This window comes from Pinus tabuliformis, chromosome X, assembly GCF_031772625.1.
Source record: "Pinus tabuliformis cultivar Carrire ecotype Pingquan chromosome X, CPIR1, whole genome shotgun sequence".
NCBI lineage: Eukaryota > Viridiplantae > Streptophyta > Pinopsida > Pinales > Pinaceae > Pinus > Pinus tabuliformis.
The window spans coordinates 1,595,472,947-1,595,492,016 of record NC_142308.1 but is presented as its reverse complement, the minus strand read 5'-3'; the positions used below and the strand labels follow the sequence as shown (position 1 = coordinate 1,595,492,016).

The 19,070-nt window shown below is 40.4% G+C and overlaps 1 protein-coding gene across 1 annotated transcript in view; it reads left to right on the top strand.

Moving 5' to 3' along the window:
- LOC149146129 (GDSL esterase/lipase At1g28650-like) overlaps positions 1–16,355 on the top strand; it is a 32,903-nt gene extending 16,548 nt beyond the window's left edge. The window contains exons 2-7 of the mRNA XM_089452671.1: positions 13,134–13,323; positions 14,660–14,875; positions 14,978–15,196; positions 15,334–15,482; positions 15,671–15,947; positions 16,135–16,355. Coding sequence (XP_089308797.1) covers positions 13,134–13,323; positions 14,660–14,875; positions 14,978–15,196; positions 15,334–15,482; positions 15,671–15,947; positions 16,135–16,355 — 1,272 coding nt within the window. The remainder of the gene's footprint in view (positions 1–13,133; positions 13,324–14,659; positions 14,876–14,977; positions 15,197–15,333; positions 15,483–15,670; positions 15,948–16,134) is intronic.
- The last annotated feature ends 2,715 nt before the right edge of the window (positions 16,356–19,070 follow it).

Sequence of the window (19,070 nt, the reverse complement as noted above, 5' to 3'; positions counted from 1 at the left end):
CCTGTAAGTTCGGTCATCATAACGTTTCGAAAATGACATCCATGATTAGTGATTATCGCTTGTGGGACACCAAACCTAGCAATTATATGATTGAACACGAAAATTGCAGTTGTCTTGCCGTCTGCCTCGAATGTAGGCATCGCCTCGGCCCACTTAGTAAAATAATCTACCGCAAGGATGATATACGCATGCCCCCCGGCCGAGTGAGGGTTACGAGTAATAAAATCGATACCCCATTTGGCAAAAGGACCAACGGCAATTATAGGGTGGAGAGGAGAGGGTGGAGCGCGCATCTTACGATAAAAAATCTGGCATTTGTGGCATTTTCGGACCGTCGTAATACAATCTTTAAATAAAGACGGCCAGAAGTAGCCAGCGCGCAATATCTTTTGGGTTGTGGCATACCCAGACATATGACCGCCACATGCTCCAGAGTGACAGTCATTTAGAACCCTTTCAGCCTCTTCGTGAGTTAAGCAACGTCGAAAAATAGAATCCGCCCCACGGCGATAAAGAGTATCTCCAATAATTTTGAATTGTTGGGACTGGAAGCGAATTTTCTGACGTTCCAACTTTGAAATTTATGACCGAAAGGATTGGGTCTGGAGATAGACGATGATATCCCCATACCAAGGATCTAAAGTGCTGATTAGAAACAAAGATTCGTCCGCAATGGGCTCCTCTGCCACAGTTTCCGTGTCAGCACGCGGGAAGTCACACATTAACTCTGCAAAAACTAAAGATTTCTTAGACTTAGATTTCTCAAACTCCAAGTCGAACTCCTGCAGGATAACAATCCATTTAGAGTACTTGCCCCCTATCAATTGTTTGGTCAAAATGTAGATCATAGGGTTGCAATCCGAAATGACTGTAGTTTTGCATAGTAAAATGTAGTGACGAAAACGTTGGACAGCTTGAATGGCTGCCAATGCCAATTTCTCCACATGTGAGTATTTTAGCTCAGTTGGATTTAACGTTCGACTGAGGTAATATATCACATGTTCCGTTCCAAATTCATCTTCCTGAACTAAGACCATTCCAATGGTGGAATGGGAGGCGGCGAGGTACAAAAAGTAATCCTGGTTGTAGTTGGGAGGATGCAACAACGGTGCATGGGTCAACGCGTGTTTGAGTGCAGCAAAAGATTTCTGAGCTATCTCATCCCAAGAAAATTGAGTATTTTGTTTCAACAACCGTGTAAAACCCTTTGTAACCTTGGCGTAGTTAGGAATGAATCGTCGTAAAAAGTTTGTTTTCCCCTGCAAACTTTGGAGTTGGCGAAGACTTGAAGGAGGAGGCAAATTGATAATAGCTTCGACCTTCGAGGGATCAACACGAATGCCGGCTTTCGAAACTACAAATCCCAGTAATCGACCCATTTCTATACAGAAGACACATTTGTGTGGGTTTAACCAAATACGATAATGCCTACACCTCATAAATATTGCACGTAAGTGGACGAGGTGATCAGCTCGATGTAATGAATGAGCAAGCAAGTCATCGAGATAGGGTTGCACAATGTGCTTGATGTCATGAAACGCATAAGACATCGCCCTCTGAAAAGTTGCTCCGGCATTCTTAAGCCCAAAAGGTAATTTGCAATAAGCAAATGTCCCCCATGGACAAATGAAATCCATTTTTAGTTGATCGGCAGGTAGAATGTTGATTTGATTGTATCCGAAAAAACCGTCCATAAAGGAAAATATTTCACTGCCGGCACAATCATCAATGATTTGATCGATATAAGGAGTTGGGTAGTTGTCCTTTGGACAAGCTCGATTAATGTCCCTATAGTCGATGCATATTCTTATTGTTCCCTGTTTTTTGTTAACCGGAACAATATTCGATACCCAATCCGTTAACGGGATCGGATAAATGAAACCTGCTTTCAACAGTTTTTCAACTTCTGCTTTAATTGCAGCAGCTTTTCGTGGGTGAATCTGACGCAAATGTTGTCGGACGGGTTTAGCATCCGGGTAAGTCTTGATCTCATGAACAACAATCGCGGGATCAATTCCTGGCATTTCCTCATAGGACCAGGCAAACACGTCGCAGAATTCTTGAAATAGGGCCTTATATAATTGGATTTCGTTATCTGTACACGAGGCACCTATATGAATGTTCTCAACAATTCCGGGCTTAACCGAAATGTCAATGGGAATAGTTCGAGAGATGTTTCCCAAATTTAACTCTGAATCGGGATGTTTCATTGGATTTTGAGGTTCCTTGACATATTCAGTCATAAAGATTGATGAGAAATCATTTTCAACACGATCATCCTCAGGTAAAAACGAAGATCTGTGATGGAGATCTTCCCATGGTAAATCATCTACACATAGGATTTCACGAATTTGCTCATCAGAGTGAACAAGTTCAGAAAACATAGTTAAATCCGAGGTTGATGTGAAAAGTGATTCCTCACGGACCACATTCATTAAGTCATTTTCGGTTGAACACGTGTCGGCAAAAGACTGCACGGCTTCATAGGCAATTTCATATGGGCTCAAAGGCATGGAATTACCAAATGAGTCTATTTCAGATTTTGAAGGAACGATCCAAGGATCGTCATAAAAAATAGTGTCTGATGTAATCATATGAATGGTTGCAAATGAAGATGATGCGTTGATTGGAGGAAAAGGAAAAGTTCCCAGTAAACCGACATCTTTAACTAATCCTACTCCAACATCCTTGTATGGGATAGTTGTTTTACCAACATGCTGAATACTCTCCGAAGAGGCTGGGTAGGATGAAAAGTAAGCCATCTGGTATATTGTTACAATCTTTCCATTATGTGGAAACTTTATGACTCTAAAGACCGACGAAACGACCGCTGTCATAGCGTAAGACCAACTTCGACCCAAGAGAAGGTTGTAGTCTAGAGGGGCATCAACCACCTCCACATCTAGACTAACGGTTTTTCCTTCAACCCTTATAGGCAAATCATGTAGAATGCCAAAAGGATGAAACCCACGGCCATCAAAGGCCTTAAGAATTGTCGGGGATTGATTTAGTGAAGGAGAACCAAGCGATCTCCAACATTGTATCGACATAATACACGTTGAGGCTCCCTCATCAATTACAGTCCGATGAATAGGCCTGTTTTTTACTATCACTGGGATCTGGGAACCCATATTAATGATGTCCCATGTAAGGATTGCGACTCGATCGCAAGATTATGGTAGTAAAAGTTCTGTTGATGGTAAAGAAGCAGAATCTTCTCATTCTAATCCATCAACCTCAGCTCCCGGTTCCGATCCACTACAGATCGAGAAACCTAATCCAGACTTAGTAATCAAACCGCCCGCCAAGGGTATACTTCGAAAGTCAGCTTTCAATCCACATGCGAGAGCGGCTCAGAATTATAACATTGTTGAGGATTTAGCTGTTTCACCCTCAGCAATGTCGGCTTTGGAAGTGCTGCAATCATGCCCAGCACAGCGTAAATTACTTTTGTCGGCTATAGGAGCTGTTGATGTTCAGGACCCGAACCTAATAATCTTTGATCTAGAAAATAGTACACCGCGGTTGCCTTTATCGCGCGGAATGAGTCAATCTTGCGGACAAGATAGACCTTCCTAGAATCTAAAGAAGACCTAACGACAAGCAAACCAACCAGACACTATCTTTCTCTAAATATGCTTCAATTAACAATAGCAAACAAAGGTTTTTAGGGCCTACCTTTGGTCCAACGCAAGCTTGTGGATGCCTTCGCTCCTTTGATCCAAATGAACTCCTTTTCGCGAATCTGAAAACACAAACAAGGAAAACACATTAAACAACACCTGAAAAAACCAATTGCATAAAACATATTTAACATGAAAGTCAAGGAGTCCATGAAACAAATAACATAAGATACTTGTTGAGAAAAATGAGTTTGATTGTATTAATTCGAAAGAAGAAGAATCTTACAACCTTTTCCTTGACGCTGTACAAGCTCCTCCCAGGGTCCAACAAGATGTCTCCTCTACTTTGACAAGTTTCACTCACTCTCCAATGGAACCAAGAGGTATGTGATCTCTCCTCTCAAGCTCAACCAAAGAGTCTCAATTTCACCAGCATTTACCCTCAAAATGTTCAGCTTCTAACCTCCCTAGTCCTCACCCCAATGCCTGTATTTATAGTGCAATGGAGGGAAGTTACTAGGTCCTCCTTCAAAGGGATAAAGCCCTCCTTCAAAGGGATAGCTCCTTTAGTCAAGGGATTAGCTCCTTCTCTTTTGGGATGCATGAACCACCTCAGAGCGAACAATCCACGTCAAAACTCCTTCTAGAAAACTCTAGAATTAACCCAAAGTGAGTTTTTTAAGATAAAAATTGTGCCTTTTGACTTTCACAGGGGTCCGCACCTGCACCGTTAGGAACAAAGCGGGTAGGTACGCAGCTTTTGTACACAGAAGGTGGGGGACCGAAGGTGACCATGAGAGAAAGTGTGGAACCAGAGTTACATTGAATTTTAATGTCTTTCTCCCACTTTCAAAGCTTGATTTGAAGAGCTGAGGTCCTAGACTTGCTTAGGAGGACAGTACAAGTGATGATAGACTCATACTGACTGCAAATAATCATGGTGACGATATTTTTGTGTAACAGTATGCCGATATACGTTTTGTATTGTTAAACCTGTTTGCTCCCCCAGGATTGTCCAGAACCAAGAAAAGATTTTTGAAAATGAAGGCTTTAAAGTTTTGTGTCATAGATGGTGCATTATTTTGGAGAAATCACGAAGGCATATTGCTTAACTATTTAACCATGAATGAAACTAACAATGTCATGAAATAATTCCATGCAGGTGACTGTGGAGGACATCTATATTGGAAGTCCACTGCTGATAAAATTTTAAGGGCTGGTTTCTACTGGCCCTCTCTTTTTGCAGATGTAAATAAATTTGCTACTTCATGTCACAAATGCCAAATCTTTGAGGGCAAAAGAAAGTTGTTGCCCCTGCCCCTTAAACCCATCTCAACTGAAAATCCTTTTCAACAATGGGGTCTTGACTTCATTGGAGAAATCCATCCCTCCTCCTCAGGCCAGCACAAGTGGATTCTAACAGTCATCGACTATTTCACTAAGTGGGTTGAAGCCATCCCATGCAGGCAAGCCAATGACACCATCATTATCCAATTCCTTGAGTGCAATATCCTTTCTAGATTTGGCTGCCCTGAGAAGATCATTACTGACAACGCTGCTGCTTTCAAATCCAAAAAGATGATCAAATTTTGCCATAAATTTCATATTACCTTGGGCCACTCTACGGCCTATTACCCTCAAGGTAATGGCTTGGTTGAATCCTCAAATAAAAGTCTCATTAATATTATCAAGAAGATCTTAGAAGAAAACAAGAAGAACTGGCATAAAAACCTCACAAATGCCCTATGGGCAGACAGACTTTCAACCAAGAAATCCATTGGGATGAGCCATTATGAGCTAGTATATGGCATGGAGGCTAGATTTCCTTCATCTTTGGGCATCCCTACTATCAAACTGTTACAGGAGATTCACGCTGAACCAAATGACATTCAACGAAGAATCAATCACACCATCCATCTTCAGTAAACCAGAGAGCAAGTCTATGACAGAGCTCAAATATTGCAAGAAAAGCTCAAAAAGATGTTTTTTGATAAGGGAGCTAAGGCTGAGGATTTCTACATTGGAAACAAAGTTCTAAGGTGGGATTCACGAAGAGAGGACAAGGGAAAACATGCAAAGTTTGATTTTTTATGGAAAGGGCCATTCGTTATTTCTGCTGTTCAGGGGAATAACACATATTTTCTCAAATCTGTAGAGGGCAGCACTGCTGAAGAAGACCCTGTTAATGGCCGAATGTTAAAACATTACCATGATCCCTTTTAAAGGGATACAATGCAGCTCTGTACATATTTCTTTGTAGATTGATATGTGTATATATCAGCACTTTGTTTTTATCTTTTGTATAAGTAGTCTGAGGGTTAGAGAAGCAGCAGCAAAGTTTGCGAAGACATAGTTAATGCAAGAATTCCTTTTTTAAGACTCTATCTCTGCATTAATCTCAACAAAATAGCAAGAGTAGCACTGTCATATCACAGAAATTCATGGTAAAAGCAAAATAGTGTGCAGCTTACAGTCTTTAGTCAAACAGTATCAATAGGAGAGGAGCAATCTTTTAGCAACTGTTTCTAGACCAGAGCCAAAAGAAACACATCAGTTTTGATCTACATTTTTCAAAGGCACAATGCTCAAGCAATATTGTACATAACATTAAGCTCGCAGAAGAAAGCAGGCGATGCTATACAGTTCACAGTAATTCAGTTGAGGAGAGAGCTGTTCATATTTCAAAGTTTCACACTCTTAACAACCAGCACAAAGAAGTTTTTCAGTCTACAACAACAATAGAAGATCAAGGCAGTCTGACCTACTGTTCTTGGCTTTTCACAAGGAAAAAGCCATCCCCAAGTGGAGCCACTGTTAGCCTCCTGTTGCAACAGGTGTTCATCTTTCATGATTGACATTTTTTCATGCCAAATATGTCATACTTTGCATACTGCAATGCTCCATATTTCCTAAAGAGGCCAAAGAAGAGGCCATGAGAGTGTGCCAGTCTAAATGCCACTGCTGTATTCCAATTTTGATGACTTAACCATTTTTGAAGAATGTTCTGTAAAAGGGAAGGCCAAACAGCTTAATCTTGGTTTCCCTAGGTTTCAATTTCTTGCTTTAGAAATAGAGAATGAATATCTGTCCAAACAGCTTAATCTTGGCAGATTTGTAGATAGGTAGAGAATCAAAGGAGCCCAACTGCTTAATCTGGGCCCTTGGCAGAAATAAGTGTAGATTTAGATAGGAGGGCAGTCAAAAGAAAAATTGTAAATCAGGGTCTGCAAGTCTAAGTGCACCCAAGAAGAAAAAATGCTAGGTAAGTAGGCTGGGTAGGTAGTTTTGAGGTTGCAGAATGTTGATTTGTGATCAATTTTGTGTTTCAAAGTGATATTTTACTTCAGATCACAATGTAAGGCAGTTTTTATTTGGAGGAGCTCAAGCTGGATACCTCTAACTCCCCTTCTTCTTATTTCCCAAATCACTCACTAATTTCCCTAAAGAGGTCAAGATCTGCTTGATTCCTCTTAGTTTCATCATTTTCCATATCATTTTCCTGGTGAGGATCTACTTCACTCAAGTATTTCCATTCTTCCTCTATGAGTCACTTTTCCCCCTTTGATAGTCTAAGATCCACATACTTAGCGCTTTCTTGTCATTTCCATATTAACTGCTAACTCTATTATTTAGCTCCCTCAATCATTTCCCTTTCCCCTACTATGTAAAAATATATAAATCCCAAAAAAATTAAATAAATCCTCCCCATGGCACTATAGCCATATTCTTCTAAGTCCGGGAGGCAGTAGTCCATCTGGGGCTCCTACTAACCCATATGTGTCCTAACTAGAGTTAGCCTGGCACCTGGTCATGCTAACAACCATTCCTTCTTAATCCTGGCCCTATAAAACCCACTTTCCACCCTTATCCTAAAGCTATGTTCATCAAACCTTTAACCCCCGCCGGTGTTGTTCACCCGCAAAACCAAAGTTCAAACCCCCCGTCGCGCTATATTAAGATTCGAATATTCGCGTGAGCCCCCGGCTTTAACCTTCCGCCTCCCTGTCCGTCCTGCCAACTGTCGAATTCGCCCACGCCACAGATCTACGGTGGGCGAGTCTTCTCATCTCTGAAGCCACCGAGGGTTAATGCTTGGGAGATCGGCGATTTTCCCGTCGTACTCCTGCCACGCGTCGCCCTCCCGGCTGTGGCAGAGCCCCCTCCTCCGAAACCACTTTTTCTCTAAGGCGGTGCGCCCGAAACCGTAAACCGCCTTCCCCCCTCCTGCGTCAGCACCACGTCACCGCTAATGTCACCATCCCGCGTCGGCCCCCTACCATCGTGTCCTTGCCATGTAGCTGCCACCGTACTACCACGTCCCCTCCTCCGCCGTACTACCACGTCACCCGGCCGTACTGCTGTCATCACCCCACTGACATCACCCTGCCACGTCACCGCCGTACTGGGACCCGCCTGCTGACGCCATGCTGACGTCACCGTCAAAAAGTGCAAAAGGCACAAATCGCAGCCTAGGAAGCCCGGAATCAGAATTTGAGGCAGTTTTTCATGCGCGATTAGCGCCTAGCGCCAATCGCGCATGGATACGGGAAATAGGCAAAAATGGAAAGCCCCTTCATGACTCGGCCTCCAGCATGCCCGAAAGGCGCAAAAGGACCAGATTTTCTTCGCAAAGCGTTCAGAAAGGCGCGAACACAGTTTTTAAAGCAACAGAGGGCCGAACAGCTGCCATAAAGGTCGATGGGACAGTCTAAAGCACTTAGAAGACATTAAAGAGGCCAGGTTCAGTGCCAAAGAGTATCAGGAAGCGGCAAAGAGTATCAGTTCAGCAACATCAAAGCAGGTGAAAATTAAAAACTTTCATCGAAGTCAGCAAAGCAATTAAGGCCATTTAAAAACTTATCTGGTCGGGATTAGTGCACATTAATGCCACCAAACAGCAGCAAAACCAAGTTAGAGGTAGAGGTAAAAGACAAATCATAGTTATTACAAAAAGACTGCACCAAGCCACCCAGGACAGACATTAACTCAGTTTGATACAACTGCCCTCAGCACAACTCAAAGATATTTTCATGCATTTATTTTTGGATAAGATTAGGTTAAAGTAATCATTTTCTTTTGGACCTGTTTAGGTCAGCTGTAATAGATTAATTCTGGATAATTTTCCCTATTTATATGACCCTCTGCATTGTTAAGGGGGTTGGTTGGTTGATAATCTTCATTAGAGACTCGCACTATATCTGAGATGTTTTACTTAATCAAATATTGCTAAAAAGCTTTGGAGGACAGACTGTCTGCTTTGTGTCTGATGGTTTGAAGAAGTGAATGTGGAATTCTTATGCTGCAGTATGAATCAATAAGTGTTCCTTACCTCTGTTATTTCAATTTCACATATGCTCAAGTCACTGAACAAAGGATTGGTTTAGAATTTGCTTAGCTGCACTCTATGCTCAGTTTCTGTGGCTTCTTAATGTTTTCCTCCTGATTTAGGCATAAATATGAATTCTGTTATGGCTCATGTTTGATCTATTTCACATATAAATGACTGTTATCTAGGAATTCTTAATTGCTCCTAGATAGGGCTCATTTATCCTCTTTCTGCTAACCTTAATGAGAGATTCTTAATTGCCCCTCATTCCTTAGTTGTTAATCCATCTCTTTTACCTTGAATGATTGTTTCATATGCAGCTGTCTTGCTCCATAATTCCTTCTTGTGACCAAGAAAACGCACCAGCAGTCCTACTCCTTGACTCCACGCCCAATGGTTCTAAAACTTTCATGCTATCCCTGCCTCTTTACTTGAAAGCATCATCCTTCCCACCAAAATCAAAACAAAACCCCTTGAGTTCAATAACTAGCCTAAAACCATATCAACAAAGCTAAATCAGAAAGAGAGAGCCCTCTCTGATTGCAGGTGGGCTAGAACCTGCAGTCCAAAGATTGGTCTGTGGTTACCTCGGCCGTATCCTTTTGAGCTGACCAGAAGGACAACCTGAGTGATAACACAGGGAACAAGAATGTTTCTGCTCCACAAAAGACTAAAACACATCAAGCTCAAACCTAAAGATTGGAACAAGAATGAATTTGGTAACATTTTTGCAGCAAAAAAAGAGGTTGAAGGTAAAATGCAGACACTCAATCAAACTCTTATTACAAAGGGTTTCGATAGCGGCATAAATGAACAAGTTACCAAACTTCATCAAGACTGGGATCACTTATGTAAACAAGAGGAAATATATTGGAGACAAAAATCTAGAGTGCAATGGCTAAAATAAGGGGAACGAAACACCGTTTTTTCCATAGATCCACCATGGCAAATAGATCCCACAATAGGATCTCTTCAACCAAGGACGAGGAAGGTCATTTTCGTACTTACCATGAAGAGATTGAAACTGTGTTAGTACAACACTTTCAAGGTATAGCGAAGGAAACCAATGCAGACGGAGATCAATTTATCCCAGACTTAACTAGGCATATACCTAAACTAGTTTCTAGAGAGGATAATTTCAATCTTAACAAGCCAGTGACTGAAGAGGAGGTAAGTGAGGCAGTTAAGGAGATGCAAAATGGCAAAGCACCAGGCCTTGATGGTTTTGATGTGGATTTCTTTAAAGCCTATTGGAGCATTGTTAAACAAGATATTATGAAAGTTGTGGAGGATTCTAGATTGGATAAAACCATTTTGAAGGCGCTCAATACTTCTTTCATCTCCTTGATCCCCAAACAGGATAATGCTCTGAGTCTAGATAGATTCAGACCCATAGCTTTGTGCAAAGTGGTGTATAAAATAATATCCAAAGTGGTTGCTAATAGACTCAAACCCCTTCTTCCTACTCTCATTTCTGTGGAGCAGTCGGGATATGTGGAGGGTAGAAAAATTCTCAACAACATCATTCAAGTGCATGAAGTGGTTCATTCATTGTTAAGCAATAGGAAGGTAGGAATATCATGCAATTGGACCTTGCCAGAGTGTATGATAAACTGAATTGGACCTATATTAGGAAGGTCCTTCTAGCCTTTGTCTTCGATCATAACTGGGTGAGATGGGTCATGGCTTTGGTCACTTCCTCTAGCTTTTCAATTTTGGTCAATGGCTCTCCTTCCAAGACCTTTACTCCTTCAAGAGGTCTTAGACAGGGAGATCTGCTCTCTCCCTTTCTCTTTATCCTCATGATGGAAGGACTTGGGCGATCCATTGAGCATGCTAAAGAAGGGGGTAATATCAAGGGTATCCAACTTTATGATTTTGGTAAAGCTTTGTCCCATTAACAATTTGTTGATGACACTATGCTGCAGGGAATCCCCACGGTAAAAGAAGCTCTTTCTTATAAACAAATCCTGTGAGACTTTGCCTTGGCCATAGGTATGGAGGTAAATCTATCCAAATCTAAGATTTTTTTCTTTAATAGTAATATCACTATTCAGAGAAATATCTCTAAAATTTTAGGTTTTCAAAGGGAGGTCCTTCCATCCAAGTACCTGGGAGTCCCTCTAACTGATAAACCCTTGCACAAAAGCATCTGGGAGCTGGTCATTAATAAGATGCAGGACAAAATCAGAAAATGGACTATCAGATCTTTAAATTTGGTGGGTCGGTTGGTGCTTACAAAAGCAGTTTTGCAATCAATCCCCATCTTTATGCTTTCAGCTCTTCCAGCTCCAAAAGGAGTGTTACATCAATTCAGAACCATTCAAAGAGACTTTCTTTGGGGGAAGGGGGAGGAGAGAAAGAAATGGGCCTTAGTAGCATGGGATAAGATCTGCAAACCAAAAACCCACGGAGGTCTTGGACTGGATGATCCAGATGTTCTCAGCAAGGCTCTAGGAGCAAAATTATGGTGGTGCTGGGTGAAAGAACCAAAGGCTTAGTGGGCTAGTGTTTGGAAGGAAAAATATGCCAGCACTTGGCAAGATAATGATCACATAAGGATGACGGGTAACATAAAAGGATCCCACATATGGAATAAGGCATGGGAGAACAGAGACCTAGTGCAGAAAAACAGTTTCTAGGAGATCAAAGAAGGAGACCTGGCTTTGTTTTGGGAAGATAAATGGAAACAAGAACCTACACTGTTAAGAGAGGAATTTCTAGACCTTAAGAGAGAAACTGACACCAAAGGGCTTTTAAGGGTTAGAGATTTATGGGAACAAACCAGTACAGAAGACAAATGAAGAATCTGGAAGAATTTAGAATTAAGGAATTATAACCCCTTAAAAGGAAAAGCAGAAGCACTACTGGTTGTTTTGGAACAAAGGAAGATTCTGGTATCAGAAGGGCATGACCAACTTAGATGGGGCAACAACAAAGGAGACACCTTCAATATTAAGGAGGCCAAAAAGTTATTGCTTGAGCGAGACTCCAATACACCGGACAAAGTGTGGCAAAACCTATGGAGGCAGCAAGGTTGGATGAAAATCAAACTCTTCATGTAGTTGGTGCATCATAAAAAAATTCTGACCTGGGACAATATTAAAAAGAGAGGTGTGCTGGGACCTTCTAGATGCCAGCTCTGTGAAGTTCAAGAGGAGACAATGGAGCACCTTCTCAATGATTGCATCTTTACCTCTAGCTTGTGGGACACCTTTGCCACAATTTTTCAATAGATGGACAGGGACAGAGAAAGCATCAGAAATACCCTAAATAACTGGAGACGAAACTTCTCTGAGTATGAGTTTCTTAGCCTAGCTTGGGTTTTAACTCCAGGCTTCATAATTTGGAATGTTTGGAAAGAAAGGAACAATAGAATTTTCAAAAATGTTCACAGCACCACCCATCTCATTTTTGAGAGGATCTTAAGACAACTCAAAGAGACGGTGGGCACTTTTGTGAAAAACTCCCCAAAAAACCCTCCTTCTGTAACAGAGAGGTAGATTCTGTGTCGGCTGGGGATGCAGGGGCTTATTCCGTAGGGGATGGTCAAGAAGGTTATGAATCTTGCTAATAAGCTAGATTATTGGCATCCTCCCCCTCAGGGTTTTCTGAAATTCAACATTGATGGGGCCTCAAAGGGCAACCCAGGTCTTGCTAGTTGTGGAGGGGTGCTACGTGATGATAATGGATATATTCTTTTTATCTTCCATTGCCATCTGGGAAAAGCTACAAATAATATGGCTGAATTAATGGCTCTTGACCAGAGTTTAGATTTCTTGAAGTAGGATAATCTCCAGAACACTATTATTGAAGTCGATTATGAGTTGATCATTAACTCGGTTAAAAGAATTTGTTGTGGAACAGAGCCGGAAAAAGTCTCAAGTCATTGGAGGCTAATACAGGTCTTTCAAAGGATACAAATTCACCTCCAAGATCTTCGCACAGTGAGTTTTACTCATGTCTGAAGGACGGCCAATAAACTGGCAGACATTATGGCCAATCAAGGAGTAGTTTGTACTAAAAACAGGGTCAAATTAATAATGCCAGAGATGTCTCAGAATAGATTAAAGGAGCAGTGTTGTGGTCAGGCAGAAGAGGACAACAAGATTTTCCGTAACAGGGCCATGGAAATGGGATTGGATTGACTTTTTTGCACTTGGAAGAATGCTTTTGGCGTGCAGGTTTTGGAATGGCAACATCGTACCAGAAATGTCAGGGAGACGGCCGGAAAAAGGGAGCTTCATCTTCCTTTGGTTGGGCACCAGATTCCAGTCCTCTGCGGCAGCCGCAAAACCTCATTTTATTTCGGCAGTGACTTTACCACCCTTGAAGCAGTTTCCGTTATATCGCACTGCTTTCACGATGGAAGCGGTATTTTTCATTTTGGTGCAATTCCACTCAACGCGCAACACATGGCGAAGAGTGGGGAGGAAAAACCGCCCCTCATCGCGCAGTAAACTTCGGGAGTTTAAGGGTGCGTGATATGATTTGCAATTGTTGGATCATTTGCGAGCAACCTACAGCTAGGATTGATTGTGCTAGTTGGTGGGTCCATTTTGGGGTATATTGTTCGAGTTGTTTGCGCGCACCATCTGGAATCGCACGCGCTCAATGGATTTCAGGGGGAAAAAATACATGATGGTTAAGTGAAAAATGGACCCGATGTATTTATCAATTAAGATCTATTGAATCCATTGGGTCCGTTTTATCGGCTAAACAGTGTGCTTGTTAGCCACCCGATTTGTTTCTCGGTTACTCGATCTTTTGATCTAGGACTTGATGTGGGCTTGTGCCTTTTGTATACTATTTCTCTTTTATAATTTTGAATAGAAGGATCCCCTCTTGCCTCAGCAAAAAACAAAAAATAAAAATATTTTATAGAATTAAATGGAGTTGCCTTAAAAATATTTTATAAAATTAAATGGATTTGTTTTTAGTGAGGTTTTTTGGAAGTTTTTCGGGTCTAATTTCTCTAAAATCTTGGGGGAATTTATTGAAATCACAAGTTTGATGGGTAAATCTGCACAATAGAAGTGCCTTAAGGATTTTTCGGGTTGAATCCATATATACAATAAAAAAACAAGTTTAAATAACACAAATCAAAATTTCACCTCCAATTTTTCCACACAATTCCGTAACATCTATATATTAATTTTTCTAACAATATGTATCATCATTTAATAATAATAATAATAATTTTTCCTAACAATATGTATCATCATTTACTAATAATAATAATAATAATAATTATTATTATTATTATTATTAATAAATTACATTACACCCTTACCATCACCATCAATCTATTAATTTTTTTTAACGGTTTCTATCATCATCCGAAGATCGACTCGGTAAACGGCGTAAAAACTTAGCGCTGTGATTGATGTCTCCAATGGCGCTTGACACGTGTCTTTAGTGAAGCGACAATTCAAGGGAAAAGAGGCGCCAATTGTACCCTCAGCAACAAATTAGTTAGTTAACCCAAATCATGGCTGCTCAACGAACTTCGTTATCAGCTGTTGATCAAGTCAACTAATACTTGAGGAGTCATAGAAAAGCTTACTACATAAAACTATATAAACCTTACAATTGTTGTGCAAGGAACCCTGAAACTTCGTCTTGAATTTTGCTGATTTTATTTTTCACAGGATTACTGCGCGAGCTGCAGTAATGGAGTTCTTTAATATTAATATTGTGATTTTTGCAGCGATGACATTGTGGTTGCAGCTTTCCTGGACAGCTTATGCTGCTTGTTACAGTGCCATTTACAGTTTTGGAGATTCTCTGGCTGATACAGGGAATTTCTTAGCGTCAACAGCGGCTGGTTCTAAACCACCATTCGGCAATCTGCCCTATGGCAAAACATATTTTCACAAGCCAACGGGCCGGTTTTCGGACGGACGGCTTATAATCGATTATATCGGTATGTTTTTAAAGCCTTTCGAATGAATATTTTCGATGCTTTACATATTCTTGAATGTCTGACTTACATTATTTCTTTCGTTTTACCTTTGTATTTGTACAGCACAAGCCTCAGGCATGCCGCTTTTAGCTCCATATCTCAGTAACAATAATTCAGTATTCAGGAGCGGTGCTAACTTCGCAGTTGCCGGAGCCACGGCTTTGGACCCTTCTTTCTTCGCATCCAGGAAGATCGGGCCGCTTATGACTCCATTTTCTTTGGACGCGCAGATCCAGTGGTTTTTAGCACAAAGATACAAATTTTGCGCAACCTACAGAGGAGGTGCGTCTTCTGCTTTTTAATAAATTTGTTATGAATTGTTTCATTCACTTCTTTGGATTTCTTATGAACTTCTGACCCCACTTTGGCATTCTTATGAATTTCTGGCTTTTTCTTTGATCTCGTCTTTAAATATGCAGACTGTAATAAGCATTTTGCAAATGCGTTGTTTCTGATGGGAGAGATCGGTGGAAACGACTACAATGATGCATTCTTTCAACGACGGCCAATGCAAGAAGTCGAAACCTTTGTTCCTTTAGTTGTTGATAAGATCGTAAACACGCTCAAGGTAAGCGAGTTTTTATTTCCATTCCATGAAAGCTAGGTTAAATTAACTTAAAGCAACATTAGTTACTAATTATTTTAAATCTTAGGTTTTCTTCACGATACTTTGTGAAAGCTAAGCTAAATTAAGTTAAAGAAATGAATCATTTTAACTTCTGGCTCAGGTAATCTTCTTGCTTGGCTTTTCTGCAGACATTGATTACCGTAGGCGGTGCCAGGAAGATTTTAGTTCAGAACAACTTGCCCATCGGCTGTTCTACGGCGTATTTAACAGAATATGCAACAGGCCGTGGAGAACCAGTGGACAAAATGGGGTGTATGCCGAGGTTTAATAATTTCGCTCGAAAGGCAAACGATCATCTGAAGGCGCGAGTGGAAAAATTGCAAGCTCAACATCGAGACGTTAAGTTCGTGTTTGCGGACACATTCAAAGCAGCTCTCAGAGTCCTACAGTCTCCTCAGTCCTTCGGTAAGCAAGGAGAAAGGGAAAATAACTTTCGATGTTCTTTTCGACTTTTCAAAAATAATATAGTTTTGTGACTTTTGTCACGCTTCTACTTCTATTGTCGTCTTTTTCATAAGTGGAAGTGAACTGTGCAGGTCTGCAGAAGAATGTCTATTGTCGTCTTTTTCACAAGTGGAAGTGAACTGTGCAGGTCTGCAGAAGAATATTTTACAGGCATGTTGTGGAATAGGTGGGCCCTACAATTACGATAGACGTACACCGTGTGGCGTGGGAGGAGCGGTTTCGTGTGCGAATCCTCAACGGTATTTCAACTGGGATGGGGTTCATCTCACGGACGCCGCTTACGGCAACATAGCCAATTTATTTTTGAACGGCACCTTCGCTAGTCCACCCCTGAAAACGTTATGCTGAAGGCCAGAAACGCCACCTAAACTAACCGGACCAAATATAGTCCGCCAAAACTACGCTATACTGGCTCTTTTTATCAACCAAGCTAAACTATCTTCAGCTATCTTCATGTTTGTAAGGAAACCAACTCAGCTATACATTTTGAGGCGAGCTTTGATGGTCCCCTTCTTTGTTTTATTTTGTCACACTGTGCGCTCTGAGAGGATCTTTGATGGTCGCTCTTTTTTATTTTATTTTATTACAATGAAGGCTGAAAGGAACACTCACGATGAGTGCAAATTTTTTTTAAATAAAAATAAGTTATGTTTTATAATTAAGTTTTAGTTATTTGTATTAATGGTTAAGTTAAATATTTTAGTGTAGACTTTATATATGAGAAATTTTTGGTATGTTTTGAACTGATTTTAATTCATTATAAATTACAAAAGTCTGAATATAAAAAAACCTTATATGATATTATTTTTTTCTATTATAAGTGATTGTCAATTTTAAATCTTCTCCACATAAATCTAAATAATGATAATATTCCCATTATTCCATAATAATTATGGTTAAGAAATCAAAATATAATACATACAAAGTAAAAAGCCATGGCGACCATAAATGATCGTTATTCTCTTAATGATTAATCTATGATAATGGGCCATAGTTCCTAAGCTCAATAAAAAATGAATTATAAATATATTATCTTAATTTTATAATTTTGTATTTTTTTAAGCACGTTTTATATGAATTACAATTTAAAATGTATATATTTTCAATAGTTTGCAAAAGTGTTTACATATAATAAGAAAGAAGATTAACAACAAAGGAAACAAAGGAAATATTAAGATTTGTCTACAGTCAAATATAAGAGGTTATGAATTAAATAGGGTTAAGAGGTTCGAAACAAAGAGTTCTGCTAAGGCTTTTTTGTTGTCTGCCGGATCTGCAGGATCGTCGCTATTGATGGTGGATCTGATCATGGGATTCACAATTTTTTGCCTGGTTCAAAGCTATGCAAATGGAAAGCTAAGGAATGGGGTTTCGCAAAGCTCATTTCTTTCGGCAGAAATAAGATCCAGTGGGTTGGTTTGAGGAATGTTGATGCACTTGCTACCTAATGGACTGATCGCGCTTCTGACAGAGTGGGTCTATGAATAACATTATCTTTCTTTGTTGGATCCAGTCATTTTTTGTCGACTGCAGGCTCGAAGGCTTTGCGGTGGATGTTTTCCTTGCCATCTCATGTGGATCTAGGGTCAGCGGCCGGGATCTGGAGTCTCTGTCACCCACAGATCTGCGAGATCGATGTGGTTGTGCGTGTGACTATTTACGAAGGATTTGACAACAATATCCTATGAGGTAATACATGGTTTTAACAAATCAACTGGCGAGCTTGGCAGTTGCTGGGAGCAATGGCTTGGTTTCAAGTGGGCCCTGATCGATGTCGAGGGAGAATGGCTTTCGAGAAACCTTAGTCGCAAAATTTAGATCAACCTCCCATTAAGGATCACATCTAGTCAAAAGCACATGGGTTTATTTCAAATCTGTTGGGTTTGGGAATCAAATGGTTTGGAGTTTTAATGCTTTTGGTGGCAGGGAGGCACTCAATTCTCTTTTCTTCCAGTACCAGATCTTTATGCATCATCATATGCCGACTTTTGTTGGAAATTTTCCGTCAGAGCTGAATGGAGAGGTGGTCTTATCAACAGATCTGAGAATGTCTTTTTGGATCCCCATTCCACCCTTGAATTTTCAGGTCATGGAAAAAAAAGGATGGATGCCGGATGCTGAACCTGAGAGGTATCTGAGGGAATAACTCTCCAAATTTTTGTAAAAACCTTGGAAGGGGAATATATATTCATGAGGGTCTGGATCTGGGATTAGGTTCGATCTCTTAAGAAAAATATTCAAGAACAATTGGGTATTCCATAGGGTCTCCAAAATCTGATTTATGCAGGGAAATCATTGCAAGAGGACTACAAGTTGTTGGACTATGGCATTAAACGTGAATCAACCATTATCCTTAACACGAGACTTCGTGTAAAATTTCTTGGATCTAGCTCCAAAGGCCCAGTGCCTTTGAAGGATGCATTAAAGGAAGGACTAATTCACACAAAAATTCATAACAATCCCCTTAATCTTCCTCGTTGCTAAATTGTGGAACAAATGAACTAGGTATCGAATTTGATAGTAAACTTTCCAAAGGTCAATGATCTCTACTCCAAATTCCACGCAGTAATAGTCATATACAGCTTTAATGGTTTATGTCCCAAATTGGAGAATTTACATCAATGGATTTTCTCTACTTGGATTGAAAACTATAACATCCACCTATGTTCTAGGGGATTTTTTATTATGAAATTTGACACAATAAAAGATATGGATTATGTATCAAAAGAGGGACCATGGTTATGGGGAAATGCTCGTCTATTTATGATACCATGGTTTCCTGGCTTTGATGGAAATACCATGGTGGTCTCCAAAATGTTGGTATGGGTCAGGTTACATAATCTACTGTTGCATTTTTTGCATCACAAAGTATTAAAAGGGATAGGGAATTATTTGGGGAAGTTCCTAAAAGTGGATGCAAATAGAGTCTCAAAAGTAATTTTCACTTTTGCTAGGATCTGAGTAGAGGTAGACCTTTGTAAGGGTTTACCTAATCACATTATTCTAATCCATAACAACCTGCAATGGTCCCAACCTCTAGACTATGAGAATACAACATTTAGA